The sequence below is a fragment of the Musa acuminata genome, chromosome BXJ3-10 (genome assembly GCF_036884655.1).
Source record: "Musa acuminata AAA Group cultivar baxijiao chromosome BXJ3-10, Cavendish_Baxijiao_AAA, whole genome shotgun sequence".
NCBI lineage: Eukaryota > Viridiplantae > Streptophyta > Magnoliopsida > Zingiberales > Musaceae > Musa > Musa acuminata.
Window position 1 is genome coordinate 24,301,223 of NC_088358.1, and position 18,515 is coordinate 24,319,737.

Genomic DNA, 18,515 nt, shown 5'->3' on the forward strand with positions numbered 1-18,515 from the left:
GCAATTCTGAAAGAAACATGAGCTATAGTTATAAACATGATGTATCAATTCATACATCAAAAGTAGGCTTATTCTGGGTTGGCTATTATACAGTCATCTTGAACACCCATCTGATTGGGTTCATGACATTCTTTAGGAGCATCTTTGGTAAAGCGCCTCTATTGGTCATTCTCTAAGAAAAAAAAAATATTTCCTTTTCCCGCATAACCGATCAGCTACCTCTTAAAAATCCAACAGTCAGCGATAATGGTTCAGTATCAGCTATCTGGATTCCTGTTGAGTCATCTAGAGCATTAATGCTAACCTGCTGTAGCCATCATCCAAAGACTTGAAAAAATCGATTCCTTGGTGACGCGATAAGCACTGAGCTATCAGGCAAACATAGATCTGTACCAATACACCTTGTTTGGCAGCCGATGCTGTGTCCTCTCCTGTGCAGATGCAGCAGCTTGAAGTCCTGACAAGAACTTCTGGCAGTTGCAGAAGTGAGAATTGAAGTGAGAAGTGTTCCTTGAATCTTAAAGGAGCATCCCAATTACAAACTTGCTATGGCAGGGCCTTTTTTTAAGTTGTGGGATGTTGACTCTGACTAGCCATGCTACACCTGCTGGCTTAGGGCCTCGGCTAAAAAGAAATCTTCGGCTTTATCCAGGAAAGAGATTGGAAATCTCCAATGCAACATGAAACATGAAGAAGCTTCTGTGCTTGATAGGTTGTGTTTGAATACCCACTCATCAAAAGTCCTAGTTCCTCTACAATCCCTTTGGATTTTTGTTTTGTTAATTTTGGTGGTGCTGCTTGAAAGACCTTTTCCCAATGAAGCTCGAGTGTTTTTACGGATGGATCTTGCATGAATCTCACTCTGGGGCTTTCTAGCATCTGAAACCATCTGATTACTATCAGTTGCATCACTTACGGAAATATTTGACTGCACTGAATCAGGTTGGACTGACAGCAATGCCTGCTTGCAGGACTTGAGCAAAGAAAGCAACATGTCGGTGCTAAGTTCTTGCAGAACAATACCTCTGTTCTGTTCACATCCATAACAACCAGCCACGAGTGTGCCGGCCAAAATAGGTGTCAAATCTGCGTCACTGAAGAAAACGAAGGGTAGATCGCAGACCTATTTTGATTTGATAAGCAAATTAGATTTGCTTGAGGGCAACAAAATATTTAAAAATCCACTGATTCTAAAAGGATATTTACCTTCTGCAGTATGGTTGGACTCTTTCCCCATCTGAGAACTGCTTGATTCCCAGAATGAAATAAAGAAAAATAACCAAGAAGCAACAACGACTCCAGGAGAAGTAGACCGACCTAAAAAGCACAAGAAATCATAATGATAGACCTTCAGAAAGTATGTACAACACCTGTACTATCAGAACATTAAAAAGACAATGCCATGCAATGATCAGTAAAATGTGATGCCTACAGAGGGAAGAACAAGCCTCTATAAAATCAGATTCAATGATCCTTAGGGAACACCTGCATTATAAACGGAAATTATGGCATCAAATTTGCAAGGACCATTTAGGTTCAGCTTCTACAGTTGTAACATTCCATGCACAAGAAATGGACTTTACCAATCTTATTACCAATTTTATATGTATGCATGGGGAACTTGTACCAATGGATAAGGAGATGGTGCTCGAAGACACAAAAAGTTTGTCAACAAAAATGTAAAAAAAAAAAATATATATATATATATATATATATATATATATATATATATATATATATATCTGGACAAAAGAAGATCTGCAAAGTGAAATTTTTATGGATATTTCCTAAATAGATGCATAAATAAGCAAAATATGTTATAGGAGAAAGATTTAGGTGCCAATTAGGAACCAAAAAGCATCTTTATAGAAGTTTCACTTTAGTCCTTGTCTCCTTGAAAGTTCCTTAATGCACTAACAAATAAAAAAGAAAGATGTAATAGTCAACTATTAAGCCACACCCAACCAAAGTTACACCAGCTTGAGATCTGAAATACTTTGTTTGAATGTGGTTAACAAAAGGCAGCTAAACCTGTAGTCTCAAGCAAGGCTTGTCATATCACGACATACCGCCTAGTACAGGCGATATGTACCAGTCTGATAAGGGACTGGTATGGGTGATACATATCAATCTGTTGGTATGCCCCATCGTACCATGTGTCGATATATCAGTACAGATTGATACGTATCATACCGATGGCCGATTGGTACATCTATACAGGCTAGTAAGGCGAACATTAGTCTCAAGCAAACTGAACTCAACCATAGCATCTGCAGATAGGACTAGACACTCAAACTAAACATATGTGATATTTCCACTGTTGCAGGGTCTGGAAAGGTCATATTCTTGTAGCCTTACACCCACACTTTTGTTTTTCTTTTTGTCTTGCACCCACATCACTAGGGGACATTTCTGTGAGTTGCACACATCAAGTTCTCATGACAATAGCATAATCTTACTGCTGCTCCATGACAACAAATACATGATTTCCAGGTAGCATAGTTGCAACCTTAACTGACTAACAGTTGACAAGTAGGCTTGCCTTCTTTGACCAAATGCAACACTAAAAAGCAGTCTTACAAGGAAAAAAAAATAAATTTTGTTGACATACAACTTGGCTGGCATACAATTGCCAAATTCAGGTCATTGTCCCCAGCCCTTTGGATTACCTTTCAGTTCAGATTTGGTGCTTGTCGCTATATTTTCCCTTAAACTAACACCCTGAAGTTGTAAGGAAACTCAAGGGAAAGGGAGGAATTGATGAAAACATAAAGGGAACAGTAAATTAGAACTAAAATTTCATGACTGATTGACAGAAAAAGAATCATAAGTTTTTCTCATGTACGATAATGTGATTGATTGACTTGCAAGTCTAATAGCTGAAGGCTTAGAAAGGTTGCTTCATACTGGTTTGGAGAATTTTGCATTCTTAGCCTTTTTTATATAACATCTGGGTGCAACACAGAGAATAGGCAATACATTTCTTGGTAATTTGGTAAAAATTGCATGTACACCTATATATCAGATACCGTGACGCTGAATCAAAATAGAACCTTGTAATCTGCATCTAAGATTAAAAGATTTTATATAAAATTGCACTAAAACAAATTAGCCAATCATTAGGCACATCATCCGTCTTGTAATATAATAGAACCGTGCACTTACCTGATCATAAGCTGCTTTCCACTTGTTCGTGCAATGGGTCAGAAGAAAACTCATCAAGTGGAAAAATTCAACTTTTAGATCTGATCTAGCCTGAAACAAATTATAAATATGAGGACATGATACTAAAACATGCAACACATCATGCCATTTATGTGAAAAGGATAACTAAAACTCATGAATTGGGCATTGTAAAACACCAAGAATTGGCACTGACTAAAAAAAAATATATTACCAGCATACTTTGCAGAGTAGCAATATCCAAGCTTGCCAAATTATTCAAAACTTTCAATACACCAGTAGCTACTTCTTCAAAATTCGATGGAAGGACATACGATCCCTGCAATTAAAGTTTATCAAAACATGAAGTCTAAGTTCACAAGGCAGTCCTCTTTTCTAAAGGACCTTGGGAATTTGACACTTAGGCCATTCCAAGAACCTACGTGAATATTTTTCTTTTACTTATTAGTTAGATAATTTTTTTTTTGTAAGTAATTTAAGGTGAAGGTGAGATTTGCACTTCAGACATTGCTATCAGTAGTCAAAATTTTTACTAGTTAAACTGACACCTCCAACAACTAGAGACAGAGAATAAAAACACTGCATTGAAACTGAATGTATGAACAAATAACGATCTGAACAACAAAGCAATTGTACTCCCAGACATGCTACTTGTTGCTTCAGAAAGAAGAATGGTAAGAAAAAATTAATAGTATTTATATAAAAAAGATGTTCTTGGCTGGGTCACAAAAGCCAACTTTATATGAAAAAAACTGTTGAAATGCAATGGAAGATGATTTGCATGTTCTCTTGTTTATGTAAAAAAGTACCTGCTCGGATGACAATTTGTTGTTCGCCTGAAGTAGCACAGCTGTTAAGAGTGATGGAAGACTAACAAGGCCAGTATCAGAAATAGCAGAGATAAGAAATGCTAGGGGCTGCTTCAAGCTGACCGCCTTCTTGTTACCAGAATTATTACGAGTGGTGTGCTCATCAGTTCCTTTTCTCTCCACAGAACAACTGGAGTTCTTTTCATCCTTCTTCACTGGCAATGATTTTGCATGCTCTTCTACTACAGGGTTTTGGGATTCACCTGATGAAGCTTTCTCTTGTATCTGCAACACAGATTGAACAATTTCTGGACGACATGAAGTATCAGAGGTCTCTCTTCCAGATTCCATATCTATAATTTCTGGTGCATCTGCTAGAGTTTTTCCTCTTGAAAGTATATTCTGTTCCTCAGATAAGTGAACAAATCTGCTCATATGTGGTTCAGTACACTGGTGCGAAGTTGGATGTGATGTGCTATCTCCAGAATTATTAATGGAGCTAGAGGACTCTCCTGTAGCCACATTTTCAGAATCTTTTAACCTTTGAACTTCACAAATTGCTGATGCTTTAGATACACAAGATTCCCAATCAATGGCAGAAAATGTACCAGGTCTTGATGTTATGACTGACAAAAGGGTCAAACTTAAGAGAATTGATGATGGAAATGGAGATCCTTCTATCTGCGGCCTATCATAGAGGGCAAACAGATCACGAAGACGATGAATAACTTGATAAGCTACTATCAGCTCCACCAAACCATCCTGCATATGGAGTTGGCGATCATCAGATTGTATATGGCCCACAATCATGGTTATAGTCCATAAGAAGCCATCCATGATTTCGGCAACTGATTCCAAATTCTCATTGGATGTTTTGCTTGATGAAAGGTTTGTGCTTCCAGAACTGGAAGATGCTGCAGCCTTGATATAATTCTCAAGTGATGCAGACAGCATAGGGATTATGGGAGGCAAAAGATTTTGTGCAAGAAAATAACTCCGATTTGCTGGAAGTGACAGTAATACTCGCAGTAGTCGTAAAAGGTGTACTGTCACTTGACATGCTTCTGGCTTCGAAGTATGGGAAGCCGGTAAGGCAGAGGATATGAAGTCAAGCAAACCAGACTGACGGGATGCATGTAGCTCCACATCCTTTCCCTCAATAAACTGTTTGACATGGAAAATAAAAAGAAACAGCATGAGCCTGAAAACATATATACAACATAAAAATGCATTTTTTAGTAGCTGAAAATGTTATCCTGGATCATCAATATAGCTGAAAATGCTTTTAGTAGCTGAGAAAATTATGCAGTTGGCCATGCAATATGTTGTCTGAGTATGCATGCATATGGAACTCGAGAAATCAGATGATGAATTATATATACATATACATATATAGAAACATACCTTTATCATGTCAACAATAACTAATCCTATGCTTGCAGCCCCTTCCTTTCGGGCCTGGCGAAGCTTTTGAAGGTCCTGAACCCACTTTCCAATTTTTGCTCTAGCAGCAACCAAGGAAGCTCTATTCCCTATTCCTCCATTTTCACTGCCAACAGGAGGCTCAACAAAGTCATGCTTAAGCGCCATAAGTCTCTGGCGTACTTTCTTAATTCTTCGTTTCAAAGAATGCTGGTGAGTGACATTGACTAACTTTTCAGCAGATTCTGAATTGGCTGACACTGGATTGTCTTCAGTACTGGTTCCGAGTGATCTACTTTGACCTTCTTTGTTAAAACGGCGATGTAGAGGGGAAGACTGGTCCCGAAAATCCATTGAAGCTTTCTCTCGTATTTGCTCCAGGTAATATTTTCGACGCTGTTCACTTTCACGGAGTCTTTCAGCCAGCTTCTGAGCTAGGAGTTCTGCCTCTTCTTGTCGAGCTCTCGCTCTGATTTCCTTTCTCCGAAGTTGTTCCACAGCCTTGGCCTCCCTTGCTGCACTTGATGCCTTGCGTTCCTCTTCTCTTCTAACTTGAGCTTCTTCCTTCTTCCGCTGTGTCTCAGCAAGCCGCTGCAACTTTTCAGCTTCAAGGAGCTTCCGACGTTCCAGCACAGCTTCTTCTCTCGCTATGTCCTCCTTTTGTTTTGTTCTGATTACCTGTAATTTTTCAGCTCTCCTCATTTCTGAGTCATGAAGCTTCTGGTGCAGCATCAGCTTTTTATTCTGTTCATTTAATGAAGTAATAAAGCGAACCTCATTAACCTTGCTGCTTTCATCACCAGCTTTCTTTACAACCTTAGCCAGGTATGCCTCATGGAGATATTCACTACGCTGATGGCGTGCAAACATAACTTCTCTCATTTTAGAGCTACGAACAGCTTGCCACTCACTGACACGGTTTAACTTCTCTGAAGTGCGCTGCAGCTTCTGCACTCGTTCACTTTCTAGTTGATTCCTAATCCTCATTGCTCTTGCATGCTTTTCTTCTGCTTCTCTTCTTAAATCCATGGCACTCTTTTTCTTTTTATCGGGAGACATTAGTTTATCATGCAACACTCGAGCACGATCCACAACTTTTCTGCCCATACCTGGTGAATATGAGACTCTGGAAGAACTGTGAATTGGAGATTTGAGAATATCCTCCCAGTTTCGCTTTTCTTTCCAAGCATCCATCACCTTCCAATGAGCTGTTTTGAATTTCTGCTTGTCTTTCTCTTTGTCAAGATAAGAACTCTGCTTTTTAACAATATCTACAGCCTTTATATGTTTCTCCATCCTATTTTCAGCTAGTTCTTTATCCTTCTTAAGTGCCTGCTTTTGAATTTCAGTAACAGGTCCCAAAGGTTCTCTCTTACACTTGCCAGATGCAGAAGCAGGCAAGCTATGTGGAGACAAGCGCCCATTTTGTACAAAATGTCTTTTGCCTGGCCTATTTGTGTCTGTATTCTGCTTATTTGAATCCATATTCATCCCATTATTATTTAAGACGATGGTCTGCTTTTCTTTTTTTACATGCAGATATCTAGCATTGGATACTTCATCTACTCCGGATAAGCTGCTAGCAACTTCATGACTTGAGTTGATAGCACCCAAGTTTTTTGCATCTTTAGTTGTATCTTTAGCAGCTCTTTCCAGTTGAATCTTCTTAAAAGCTTCCAGTGAAGAAGATAATATCTCTGCCCTGTGAGGTGAAGTTGTCATGCGGCGAACCTGCAGAATTCCAGATGCTTGCATGTTTTACTATTTCATCCTATGGTTAAGCAGATAAAGGCATAGTCCCTGATGATATATAATACAAGCTCAAGGTTTAGTCAAAATAAGACAATAAATTTATGCTTGTTAACCTGAACCATACGTTTGCAGGCCATCTACTTGTGTAAATTATACTGAATGAAATTTCCAAACTACATTTCTTCAAAGATCATCTGCTTGTAATCACAAGTCTCAGAAATAGATATATCAACAAACAAAGGAATGTAGATACTTCAAAATTTCAAATCTGCAAGGATTGATTGGAGGCCAAATTAAGCAGAAACTTCTGAATGGTGCCAGTGAGCGAAGATTATTCAATAACTTGTAATTCCATTTTAAGTGTTTCACACCTAGTTGTTGCTTTAGAAATGCTATATTTATGATTTCTCACCTGGTTTTTTCCCCAAAATCCTTGGGTCTAGAAAGATGAACAACAAATAAGAGAGCCATGGATTTAATATAATAATATTGTACAAGAACAGTCTCACATTGGGTGAGATATAACTCTTGTCCTTTTTCAAGCAAAGCATAGTGTACACAAAGACATCAGACTCATCAACCACTAAGACAAATTCTTGGCTACTTTCCAGGGCAAAGTCTACATGGCTGCTGACTTGGATTGTGACATGATATCCTCCCTCTATCTAGTTCATAACTATAAATAAAATATTGTAGAATCTAGTTGGGGCACCCTTTAGTTCATAGCCAAATATTTATCATGTATCAACTTTCCACACATTAATTCTGAAGGAAAATTTCAATTTATCATAAGTGTAGACTTTGACCAGTCTTAAGGCATTTATCCAATCATTTCTTTACACATCTTCTAGGCTTCATTAAAGATCTGCAGCCTATTTATCTTCCAATTTTATGTTAAATTGGTGTTACTCTGTATTGTTAGCTGTAGCAGGAAGGAACCCAATAAAACCCTTTGAATTACCAACCTCCCTTTTCTATTCCCCAGTGCTGCAATGTGGCAATCTTTTCACCTTCCCCTGAATAATTATATAACAAATATGGGACAGAAATACCTAACAAGTGCAACTGACTTACTATACATAGAAAACATCATAATATCAGATGTTGTGAAACTAAAACTATATAATAAGCCAAAAACCATACAAAACCTCTAGTTCTCATAAGATCCATAAATTCCAGTTTGTTTAATCTATTCTGATCACCAGAATACTCAAACCACTTTTTGTTTAATGGCCATCTTAATTCTAACAATCAACTAATGCATTCCCTCGAATGAAAGATAGCATTAAAAACTTAGCATTTCAAGTACATAGCAAACCAGCCACAGTATTCTAAAAATGGAACTGTGAAAGAATGTTTCAACCTTCAGTGATTTGCAAACATGATGAAAAAAACACAATAAAAATAATTAAGCTTCGAATCCAATAAGAAGAATCTAATCCCCCTTCAACTTTTTGACTGCACATTTGACAGAAAGGGAACCCAATATTTAATTTTGTGGTTAGAGTTCAATTTACTGTTGACAACAAATAAGAGAACTTCTGTTCATGTTGCCAGCTACAATAAGCTTGCATCAACATGAATTACTATGCTTTCATATTGTTAATCAGAAGTTCAGAACAGATAACTGCACTATGCAACACTAATTACTATCTACATGTCAAATATAGTACATTCATTATATAATCAAGATAACTATTATGTCTACTGTTATATCGAGTCCCTAATCTCGAGGAAGTGTGCATGCAAAGAATGTTCTCGAGGACTAAATTTCGAAAATTATTTTCAATCATCTGCAAAATTAAATAGTCAGATGGAGTACTAATCATGTTTACCTCCCAAGATAATGCATGTGGCCGGCGATGATCAGCCTTTACAATAATTGGATTTCCATCTCTCGATGATTGTGAGGAGGCTTTAGTGTTCTCAAAATGCCCGACTCTACATTTCAGTTCTCTAAAATCAGATGTGGCTTCTTCAAGAACAAGAATAGCTTCATCCATCTGTTCCATATCACACTCCAATTCACAGAGAAGGTAAAGTTCATCAACTGCTCTATTCAGGTTTTCAAAGAGAAAGCACCAAAGCCTTTGCCTAAACCTTTCTTTGCTCTCCCCAGGTTCACCATCAGCAAGACCCGTCCCGACTGTTAATCCATCACTAAGCTCATTATGACTTTCAATGACAGTTGTAGTTGGAACATGCACCGAAGCTTCAACACCACTCTTCAGGTGTGTAACACCATTTCCCAGATCAAGTATCATGGATGCATTGATGTTAGTATCTGATAATTTGGATGTGTCAAAGACCCCATCCTTGGACTGAAGGTGAGGTTCCCGATGTGTCGTTTGGACAACTCCTTGAACAGGTGATGCAGGAGAGTTTCCAATCATCATATCACTCGAAACCAAGTCACCTCCAGTTTTACATGTTGGTTTGACAACATCATCAAGGTTTATGTTCAAAGTATGAATACCATCAGTCCGATTGACGATCCCCACCTCTATCTCTTCAGAAGGAAACTCTTTGACCTCTTTCCAAGTCAATTCAATAGGTACTCTGTGTATATCTGAAGCTAAAATTTGTGCAGGAAGTTGTTCTACGTGTGCAGAGGACTCCATAACCCTTCCCTCTTGAAGAGGATCGTGGGTTGATAGATGTAATATTGATTCGCTGACCATTTCAGAATTTCCAAGTTCCTGTAAGTTACTAGAGGCAGAATCACCACCTGCAGCCTTCACAGGAGCACTTCTATATTCAGAAGAGTCATGCAACTTTAAAGCAACATCTTCAAGATCACCCCACTTAATTTTTGCAACATTGTTGAATGTTTCATGTGTGGACACTTTCTCGACTGTTGTAACCCCAACTTTGAAATCTGTCGCTCTGACCTCAAGACTTTCGCTCTCCTGGACAACCAGTTCATCAATGCAGACCTTATCATGGTCTGTTTTTGATGAAGGGGTAACGTCAACAGCAGCAACAACCTTTAAAGAACAATCAAGTGCCAATTTAGATGGTAAGAATTGTAGTCTGCTGTCAGAGTTCCCAGTCTCGTCATCGGTGGATGAATAATAGTGAGGAGAGAAGGTGTTGTTTAAAGATCCTCCAGTAGCTTTCTGGATCGTAAGCTTTCTGCTAGTTCTATGTTTCTGTAAAAGTGATAATAATGATGAGAAGTCAAGTGACTCTATCTTCACATCTTAATTTCAAAATGTTCTCAAGGATCCTAAAGCATTGAATTCACTCATATGAACTGACATAACAAGGTCAGCCACACCTAACATATGCTGAAATTTGTTTTGGGATTATGTGGATTTTTTTTGGGTTTATGTTGCAAACATTTCAGTAGCCATTCACAAAAAGCTCCAGCTGAGATACACAAGGATAACTTGGGTTCCATTGTTTTATTTTCCGTAAGCATCATTCTTAAGACTCCCATTTAAAACAGCTTCGTAATTTAAAGAGTCAGAAAATTCCACAGAAGATCAAACAAATCCCGCAATACACGAATACAAAATATAAAATGATGAATAGAAGGAGAAACGCAGTACCTTCTTCACCTCGAACCATCCAGTATCCTTGTCATCACCTACTTGTGTATTGCTTTCCATCATCAAACGATCGCTGATATATCTCCCTTTCTTGATTCGCCAAAAAGTAAACTAAATTACATGAAGTTTTCATCTTGACCCCTAAAAATCGGCATTCAAGAACCCTACATACGAAAGCATAAAAGATCCCCAATAGATTCACGCTTATCGAACTAAAATCTTAGTAAACCCTAATATTTTATAGCGAGATCAAGAGAAAAAAATGAGTCATTTGCTTCCAAATCCATTTGCCGACGGAAATTCGATCAGGAAACAACTAGAAAGATACAATAGAGATCAAATGAAACAGAAAGAATGGCGATTGAGGTTCAGATGATCAACGATACTTCCCCCGATATTCATCCGCCCAACTACATTGATCCAATCCAAGTGGGGGAAGCTCCTCTCCTACTCGAAAAAAACGGGCAAAGGTTGAATTTTTGGCGATCGGATGCGCATGGTTCGTCGATGACAGTCGGATTGATGCGACGAACCGGCGATTCTTTCTCCGAATTCCGCAACGGCAGATACGATTCCCGTTTGGTTGCTATTTTATAGCTGACAGCCGAGAACAAGTAGCCTCCCACCATAAAGCGGCAGGCCACCAATATCAAAGATTTGGAGGGACCTTGATGAAACATATATGGACGGTCGCGATCTCATCTCGACACGGTCTTGGCGGTGGACAAGGTTGCGAATAAATGATCCTTTTAATGATTTATACTACCCGATGTAACACTTCATCTCACCGATTAAAAATGGCCATTATTATAATCGGCATCACTCGTCGGAGTACGGATTATTTTTCAGAATTATTTTTCTAATTAGAAAGCAAAACGCTTTAATGAAAGAAATATTTTTTGGCGGATATATCATATAACCCTCAAAGGTTGTCCACATTACATGTGTTTCATATCATGGACATCATCTCCACGTAATCATGCATTTCATTTATTACTGGTTCGTCTAATCAACTGGTGCAATTAACCCGTCTGGCCTCGGGGCTCACACCAACATCCCGATCACGTTCATGTTCGACTCCACCACCCTCTCTCTCTCTCTCTCTCTCTCTCTCTCTCTCCTGCCAAACTCCAACAACGAATTCCATTCCCTCAAACAAACATGACATCAGAAGCAAGAATTTGAGACACTGCAGTCACTCATTAGATGTTTCAAGCATTCGTGGTGGGGATTTCCATTAACTCAAACAAAGATGAAGTCAGAAGCATGGAGTTCATGCACTGCGGTCATTGCAACAACGAAGGAATTAAAAGATATTATTAAATGGAATAGAGAGCAGAGAAATATGAAGCAGCAACAATGGACTCTCATCGCAGGATCAGTGTCCAATGTACATATGGACATGAACGGCGAGGAGGAAGACAGCAACCAGAGCGAAGTAGATGATGGAGTGGACCACGATGGAGATGCCGCTGGTCTGCAAGTTGCCGAACTCGATCAAGCGGCTCTTGCCGGGGGCCTGGAACACGAGGCCCGGCGTGAGAAGAACGAACAGTATCACTGCCATGAACACTGGCCCCCAGTCTGCCATCTCTTCCTCCTCCTCCTCCTCCTCCTCCTAATGCTGATGCTCTATATGAGAGGCGATGAGGGGGGATAGGGGGTGAGGAAAGTGGTGGAAAGCTTCAAGGGAATGGAATCAAGGCAGCTGGGGGAGAGATCCAAAACCCCTGCACCAAGGTCACCACCCACGCCTCACCGAACCACCTCATGTTCTTCCCTGCACTTGCTTGGCTTTACTTCTCCACCATTGTTGTCTCAACCCACCACCTGCAATTGCATGGCTCGCTTTGTCTTCCTCCTCTTGTGGGAGCACTGCAAAAGCGAGTTAAAGTTCTCTCGACCCTACTTAATGCATGCATTTTTCACCCAGAAGAAATCCATATTCTCCTTTTGCATTCACCACCTTACTCATGGAAAAAGATACTAGAACTATGATCGATGAACATTATTATACTCCCTGTCATCACCAATATCCATGAATAAATGCATCACATAATTCACTATAACAGGCCTCATAATTGTTCATACATCGATGAGGATGGTGTTCTTATACAGCTTCAACCACATTAACTATTGTTTTGTATCTTAACGTACTATTTAGGGAAGAGAAATAAAAAGGTGATGTAAAATGGATGATACCGGACAAAAGTGGGGGCCAAGCAAGGAATAAAAGCTTCACCTCAATCAACAACTAGGTATAAACCAGGAGGCCATAACGGGCCCATATACGGCCCAACCCAAACCCTCAGCTTAAAAGTTCATGATATCCAAATACCATAAAAATGTTTGTATGTCCAATATATGATGCAGGCTTGTGACAGATTATTTTATTGATTCCGAAGAACCCTAGTCAAGATTTCATTCTTCAGAACAGCTGTTTCTTGTCAGCTGATGGCATGGACAAAATCCAGCTGAGTCAGTGCCAGTCCAACTATAACCATGTTGCATCATGTGGTTTGAGTTCTAAAACAATGGTTTGGATCCTCCTCCCCATTGCATTCCAATGGGCGGACTAAGAAATATATATATATATATGTACACATTTTTTACCTTTGTAAAGAAATAATTAGTTAGATACCTTCTTCCTGTACAGAAAGGCTGTGACGGAAAAAGATCAGAGGGGAAAACAGTTGGCCTCATCCGATGTGGGGCGGCACAAGTTTGGAGTTTCCTCCATGAACATTGGCATCCTTCACTGGCACCGTCAATCCGTGGTCTACAAAACAATCATGTGGGCCGCAGAGGTTTCTCACCGCAAGCAAAATCTAATGTCTAAAGAATTGATCTTGTCATGCAATTCCCAGTGTTGGATGTCTGTAATGGCATACTGTTCACTGTTGGTCTCTGTCCTCGTGGGCTTGACGATTTGGCCTCTTCCTCGGCATCATCTGCTCGTAACACTCCATGAAACCAAAATTAGGCTTTCTCGATTTGTGCAGAAGCAACCTACCCTGTATCGTTCACCGTGTCCTTGCGGTAGTGTCACTCTCTTCCTACTTTACCTTCTTCGTTTGATGCTGCTCTCCTCATCCCTCAATCTCTTCTGCCTCTGCCACTGATCCATCATCTTGAACTCTGCTAAGCTGCCAGGACTGAGAAAGCTTCTCAAGATGTCTTTGGTGCATAGAAAAGCTCTCCTCCAGAGAAGAATTTAGAAGATCCGTGGAGTTCAGGCAAGATTTCAAAGATCTGCTCTAGCTGCAGAGAGGCTACCATACCATGCAAGGATCCGAGCACCAGCTCCGCGTTCTTCTCTTTCTCATCGTCGCCTCGCTCCTCCACCACCCCTGCTGTTCCGATGCAGCAAGGCAGCCAATTAAGAGCGTTGTGGTGCTGGTCTTGGAGAACAGGTCCTTCGACCACATGCTTGGCTGGATGAAGCAGTCCATCAACCCATCCATCGACGGCCTCACGGGTAGAGAATGCAATCCTCACTCCACTGATGACCCCAAGTCTCAGCTCATCTGTGTCTCCGACGACGCGCAGTTCGTCGACCCGGATCCAGGCCACTCCTTCGAGGATGTCGTGCAACAAGTGTTTGGCTCCGGTGCCGTTCCTTCCATGTCCGGTTTCGTTCAGCAGGCGCTGACCATCTCGCGGAACCTGTCGAGCACTGTCATGAAGGGGTTCAACCCCGAGAGCGTCCCGGTCTTCGCAGCCTTGGTACAAGAATTCGCGGTGTTCGATCGTTGGTTCTCGTCGATTCCCGGGCCAACGCAGCCCAACAGGCTGTTTGTGTACTCGGCAACCTCCCACGGCGCGATACGCCATGATAAGTTCAACCTACTTTTGGGCTATCCACAGAAGACCATCTTCGACTCGCTCCAACAAGATGGACTGGACTTTGGTATCTACTTCAAGAACATACCCACTACTCTGTTCTACAGGAATTTGAGGAGGTTGAAGTACATTTCCAAGTTCCATTTCTTCTCGACATTCAAGGATCACGCGAGGAGAGGGAAGCTGCCAAGCTTGAGTGTTATAGAGCCGAGGTACTTTGATTTGTTGGAGCATCCAGCGGATGACGATCACCCTTCTCATGATGTTGCTAATGGACAGAAGTTGGTGAAGGAGGTGTATGAAGCACTGAGGTCAAGCCCGCAGTGGAATGAGAGCCTATTGATAATTACTTATGATGAGCATGGGGGCTTTTATGATCATGTTGCGACACCTTATGAGGGTGTTCCAAATCCAGATGGAATTATGGGACCAGATCCTTTCTTCTTTAAGTTTGACAGATTGGGAGTTCGAATTCCGACAATTATGGTTTCTCCTTGGATCAAGAAAGGAACAGGTATGCTCTTCTGTCTTGAATAAGATATATTATGGCTATTTACGATCCCACATTCTCAAATAGAAGAGCAAAGCATGTGTTTTCTTCTCTGTATCGTAGTTTAAGTAGTTTCTGTAGAAGAAAGCTAGTTACCTACCTGTAATTTGCTTGTTTGTCGAAAAGAAGGTTTTTTTTCTGTAAGCAGTTGATCGTTTGCCATCATCTGTTTTCCCGAGTGAAATGAACACGGGAGGTCATATTTACTTTGGTGAAATGGTCCCGATATGTCTTATTTTCATGGCATTAGTGGTATTTATTGTTTGGTTGCCTCTCTTGCCATTTGAATACTACTTACAGTTTGGGGGTCTAAATTTGGGCAGTGGTGAGCAGACCACATGGACCAAGTTCAACCTCAGAATTCGAGCACTCATCGATTCCTGCAACCATAAAGAAATTGTTCAAACTTAAATCAGATTTCTTGACGAAGAGGGATGCATGGGCTGGCACCTTCGAAGACATTGTGGGACATTTAACCTCGCCTAGAACAGATTGTCCTGGTATGTTTGTTAAAATGTCCTTTTATTTCCTCAACTTTTGGTCCTCTGATACTGCATATAACAGTTATTTTCAGCTTTCAAATAAGTCTGAATTTGTTTACAAGATACATAGAAATTTAGAAGCTAAGAGTAGTAATTAATTTCTTGATATGGCTAAAATTCACTTGATCTAGCAAGAGGTGTCCAATCCATCTCTGAAAGCTATGTTTTATTATCTCTGCCTCTATTTAATTATTCTGGAGGCCATGATGAAGGTTATAGTTGCTGATCGACTTATCTCCATATATTTGTTTCAACCACTATGAAATAGACAGAACATAATTAAAGAATGCAGCAATTGAATTGACGATTTGTACACGAAATATGCCACTTCCCCCAAATTAGAGTAGCAAGAAGCAATTAGTTAGTCTAGTATAAAAAACAAAATAATGGGAAGATTTAGAAGAATCAACAAGTTATGTTGGTCAAATTACTACAACCTAGTGCAGGGTATCAGATGTTATTAATTATAAGGTTGACCAGTAAGCCCTTTTCATTTAGAAGAGATAAGTTGAGAGCCTAAGGGAGTGACAATCCTTTTCTTTCTTCTTTTTCCTTACTCTATTGAAGGGAAATCTTGCTTGCTATTTGAGCTACAGAAACATACATTTCCTTTTCTCTGTCTCCTCTCCTTTTCTTGCATCTGAATTTGCTCCTTGTTGTGCCCCGTAAGCATTGAACTAAAGATTTGTCATATAGCCACAAAAGATCTTTTCTATCATGGTACAAACTATTCTAAGACATATTATCTTGTCCAGTGAAAGGAAATTGGATCATTACTCCAATATGTTCAAGATGAACATTTGGTTATTTTCTTTGAACTTTTCTTGTATCGGATTATGAGAAGATACCATATCACCCCGTTGAGTAAGGGTTGCCGCTATGGAATGTGGCAATGACATGTGATGCCCTTGTGCTTGCATGGTTCAAGCATTGGCCTAGTCATGTATTGGCCCTCTGCAAGACTTGATACGAAGCGTGTCAGTATCATCCCTAGTGTGATACATGCCAACCTATGTTAATCAATGCTGATTGGCACTGTAGTCCTTGCCACTGCATAAGTGTTATCATTATAAATTAATTATAAATTTCTAATTGGTTTCCACCTTGGTGTAAAGAATTGTTGGTACTTCTTATTATGTGTTCAGAATTGAAAAAGAAAGCATTTCTTGTTTCATTGTGATGACAAAGAAGAAATGAGACTGACTCACTCATATACTATCAATTGGGAAATTACAAGTGTATTGCAATGCTGCAAGTTGAAGTCCTTACATGTGCTTACAGTATTATACTTTGTTAAAATAATATATCAATTTGACAACTAGGACTATTCTGGGCAGATGGGCAAATAGTTTTTAAGGATGCTTTCTGCTCAACTTAATGTCAACAGAGAAAAGTTGTGCTTGATTTCATACTTTTTTTGTCCTTTTGCAGAAGTATTACCTGATGTTCCTCCTCTGAGAAACATCGATGCAAAAGAAGATAGGTTGCTTTCTGAGTTTCAGAGAGAGTTGGCTGAGTTAGCAGCCGTCCTTAATGGCGACTATTTCTTGAGCAGCTTCAGCCATGAAACAAGCAAGCAAATGAAGGTCAGGGAGGCCAGTGCATATGTAAATGGAGCTGTTTCAAGATTTTTAGAAGCCGGAAAACAGGCCATGAGGTTAGGAGCTGATGGTTCAGCTATTGTAAATATGAGGTCATCTCTGACTCGTACAACCAGATCCCCATGACCGAAAAAAATTTCAATCATATCAGTGTTTCTTCTGTATCATGCTCCCAATCTATACAAAGAATGGCCTGCATCTACTCAGGATTGTCTTCTAACTCAGTCAAGAGAAGAGATGGTCATGAGCGTCTTTCAGAGTGCATGCAACTATTTGTTTTATTTGTGTGTGTGTGTTCCTTTGATCTTGTACTTGCAGTGCAAGTAAGTTGTCTTTGTTGAGATAGGTAAGAACCGAATGTAATGGTACAGACAAAACTCATATCAACATAATCGTCGATTGCCTATTGTGTTAGTATGCAAATTGCATTCTCCTTTCATGCCTTCTAGTTTGAAGATGAAAAAGCATCAACAATCTTTAAAGAACTAAAAGTGCTGTTGTTGCCTGCTCAGAAGAGGTTTTTTCTCAAGCAACTTGATACAGAAAATCTATGCTTTATCATGTACTTAAAACAACTTTGTGGTGAGGACAGTTACTTTGCAGATTAGAGTTGTGATGATATGATGTCAAGTTGTCAACAGTCATTGCAAACAGCCAAACTGTGGCAACTTTTTCTTGTATATGACTACATGCATATCTATACAGAAATTAAGAATCTTGAGTTTCTACAGGATTCTGTTAGTTTCATTAGCAGAACCTTATTTAGAGAAGAAAATTGAAGTCCTTGCTAGTTTCATTGATGATTGTGATCAAATTGGTGAGATGAATTCTAGTTTACGATCAAATGGAGCATATGATTGTCGTGGAATTGAAGTTCTCCTTTTGGTGAGAAAAATGGAATTGGAAGTTTGTGTTGCTGATACCCAAAGCTAATCACTATCTTTCTCTTTGTTGCAATTCAATAAATATTCAAGGATTATTTACAGGAGAAAGCACAAGAACTGAGTACACATCAGCTCAAAATGTACAAGAACAAAAACTGGATCTCCTGTGAAAATGTTTGGAGTTTCCTACGAGTTGACTGAGGAGGTTGTCATTCACCATCTGATGTTTGTCTTGAAAGGAGAATTTAATGACTGCAAACATGAATGGATGATGTTAATATAAGATGACCAAGACAACTATATGGCAGTAGAAACTATAGATGAGAATTCTGCTAACCTTTGAAGAGAAAAAGAAGAATGCAGCTGTCACCTTCC

The 18,515-nt window shown here is 39.6% G+C and overlaps 3 protein-coding genes across 3 annotated transcripts; 1 reads left to right on the top strand and 2 right to left on the bottom strand.

Moving 5' to 3' along the window:
* Window positions 1-4: 4 nt before the first annotated feature.
* On the bottom strand, window positions 5-11,317 carry LOC104000687 (uncharacterized). The gene is made up of 8 exons (XM_009422791.3): window positions 10,721-11,317; window positions 9,002-10,318; window positions 5,397-7,145; window positions 3,993-5,156; window positions 3,398-3,502; window positions 3,166-3,255; window positions 1,207-1,317; window positions 5-1,123 (listed from the first exon to the last, which is right to left on the bottom strand). Exons 1-8 carry the CDS (start codon window positions 10,781-10,783, stop codon window positions 599-601), a joined length of 5,124 nt encoding a protein of 1,707 aa, XP_009421066.2. The 5' UTR covers window positions 10,784-11,317; the 3' UTR covers window positions 5-598.
* Window positions 11,318-12,010: 693 nt separating this feature from the next.
* Window positions 12,011-12,311, bottom strand: LOC135651122 (uncharacterized). Its single transcript, XM_065170941.1, has one exon. The coding sequence runs from the start codon at window positions 12,309-12,311 to the stop codon at window positions 12,099-12,101; it is 213 nt and encodes a 70-aa protein (XP_065027013.1). The 3' UTR covers window positions 12,011-12,098.
* A 1,269-nt stretch (window positions 12,312-13,580) lies between these two features.
* LOC135651928 (non-specific phospholipase C6-like) lies at window positions 13,581-17,670 on the top strand. The gene is made up of 4 exons (XM_065172572.1): window positions 13,581-13,759; window positions 13,867-15,077; window positions 15,437-15,613; window positions 17,087-17,670. The coding sequence occupies exons 2-4, from the start codon at window positions 14,003-14,005 to the stop codon at window positions 17,380-17,382; spliced, it is 1,548 nt and encodes a 515-aa protein (XP_065028644.1). The 5' UTR covers window positions 13,581-13,759; window positions 13,867-14,002; the 3' UTR covers window positions 17,383-17,670.
* The last annotated feature ends 845 nt before the right edge of the window (window positions 17,671-18,515 follow it).

Excerpts from the sequence above, each read along its gene's own strand:
- LOC135651928 (XM_065172572.1), top strand. The coding sequence starts at position 14,003 with ATGCAAGGATCCGAGCACCAGCTCCGCGTTCTTCTCTTTCTCATCGTC. Across the intron at positions 15,078-15,436 it reads TTGGATCAAGAAAGGAACAG|TGGTGAGCAGACCACATGGA; the intron begins GTATGCTCTTCT and ends AAATTTGGGCAG. Across the intron at positions 15,614-17,086 it reads GCCTAGAACAGATTGTCCTG|AAGTATTACCTGATGTTCCT; the intron begins GTATGTTTGTTA and ends GTCCTTTTGCAG.
- LOC135651122 (XM_065170941.1), bottom strand. The coding sequence starts at position 12,311 with ATGGCAGACTGGGGGCCAGTGTTCATGGCAGTGATACTGTTCGTTCTT.
- LOC104000687 (XM_009422791.3), bottom strand. The coding sequence starts at position 10,783 with ATGATGGAAAGCAATACACAAGTAGGTGATGACAAGGATACTGGATGG. Across the intron at positions 5,157-5,396 it reads TTATTGTTGACATGATAAAG|TTTATTGAGGGAAAGGATGT; the intron begins GTATGTTTCTAT and ends CATGTCAAACAG. Across the intron at positions 3,503-3,992 it reads ACAAATTGTCATCCGAGCAG|GGATCGTATGTCCTTCCATC; the intron begins GTACTTTTTTAC and ends CTTTAATTGCAG.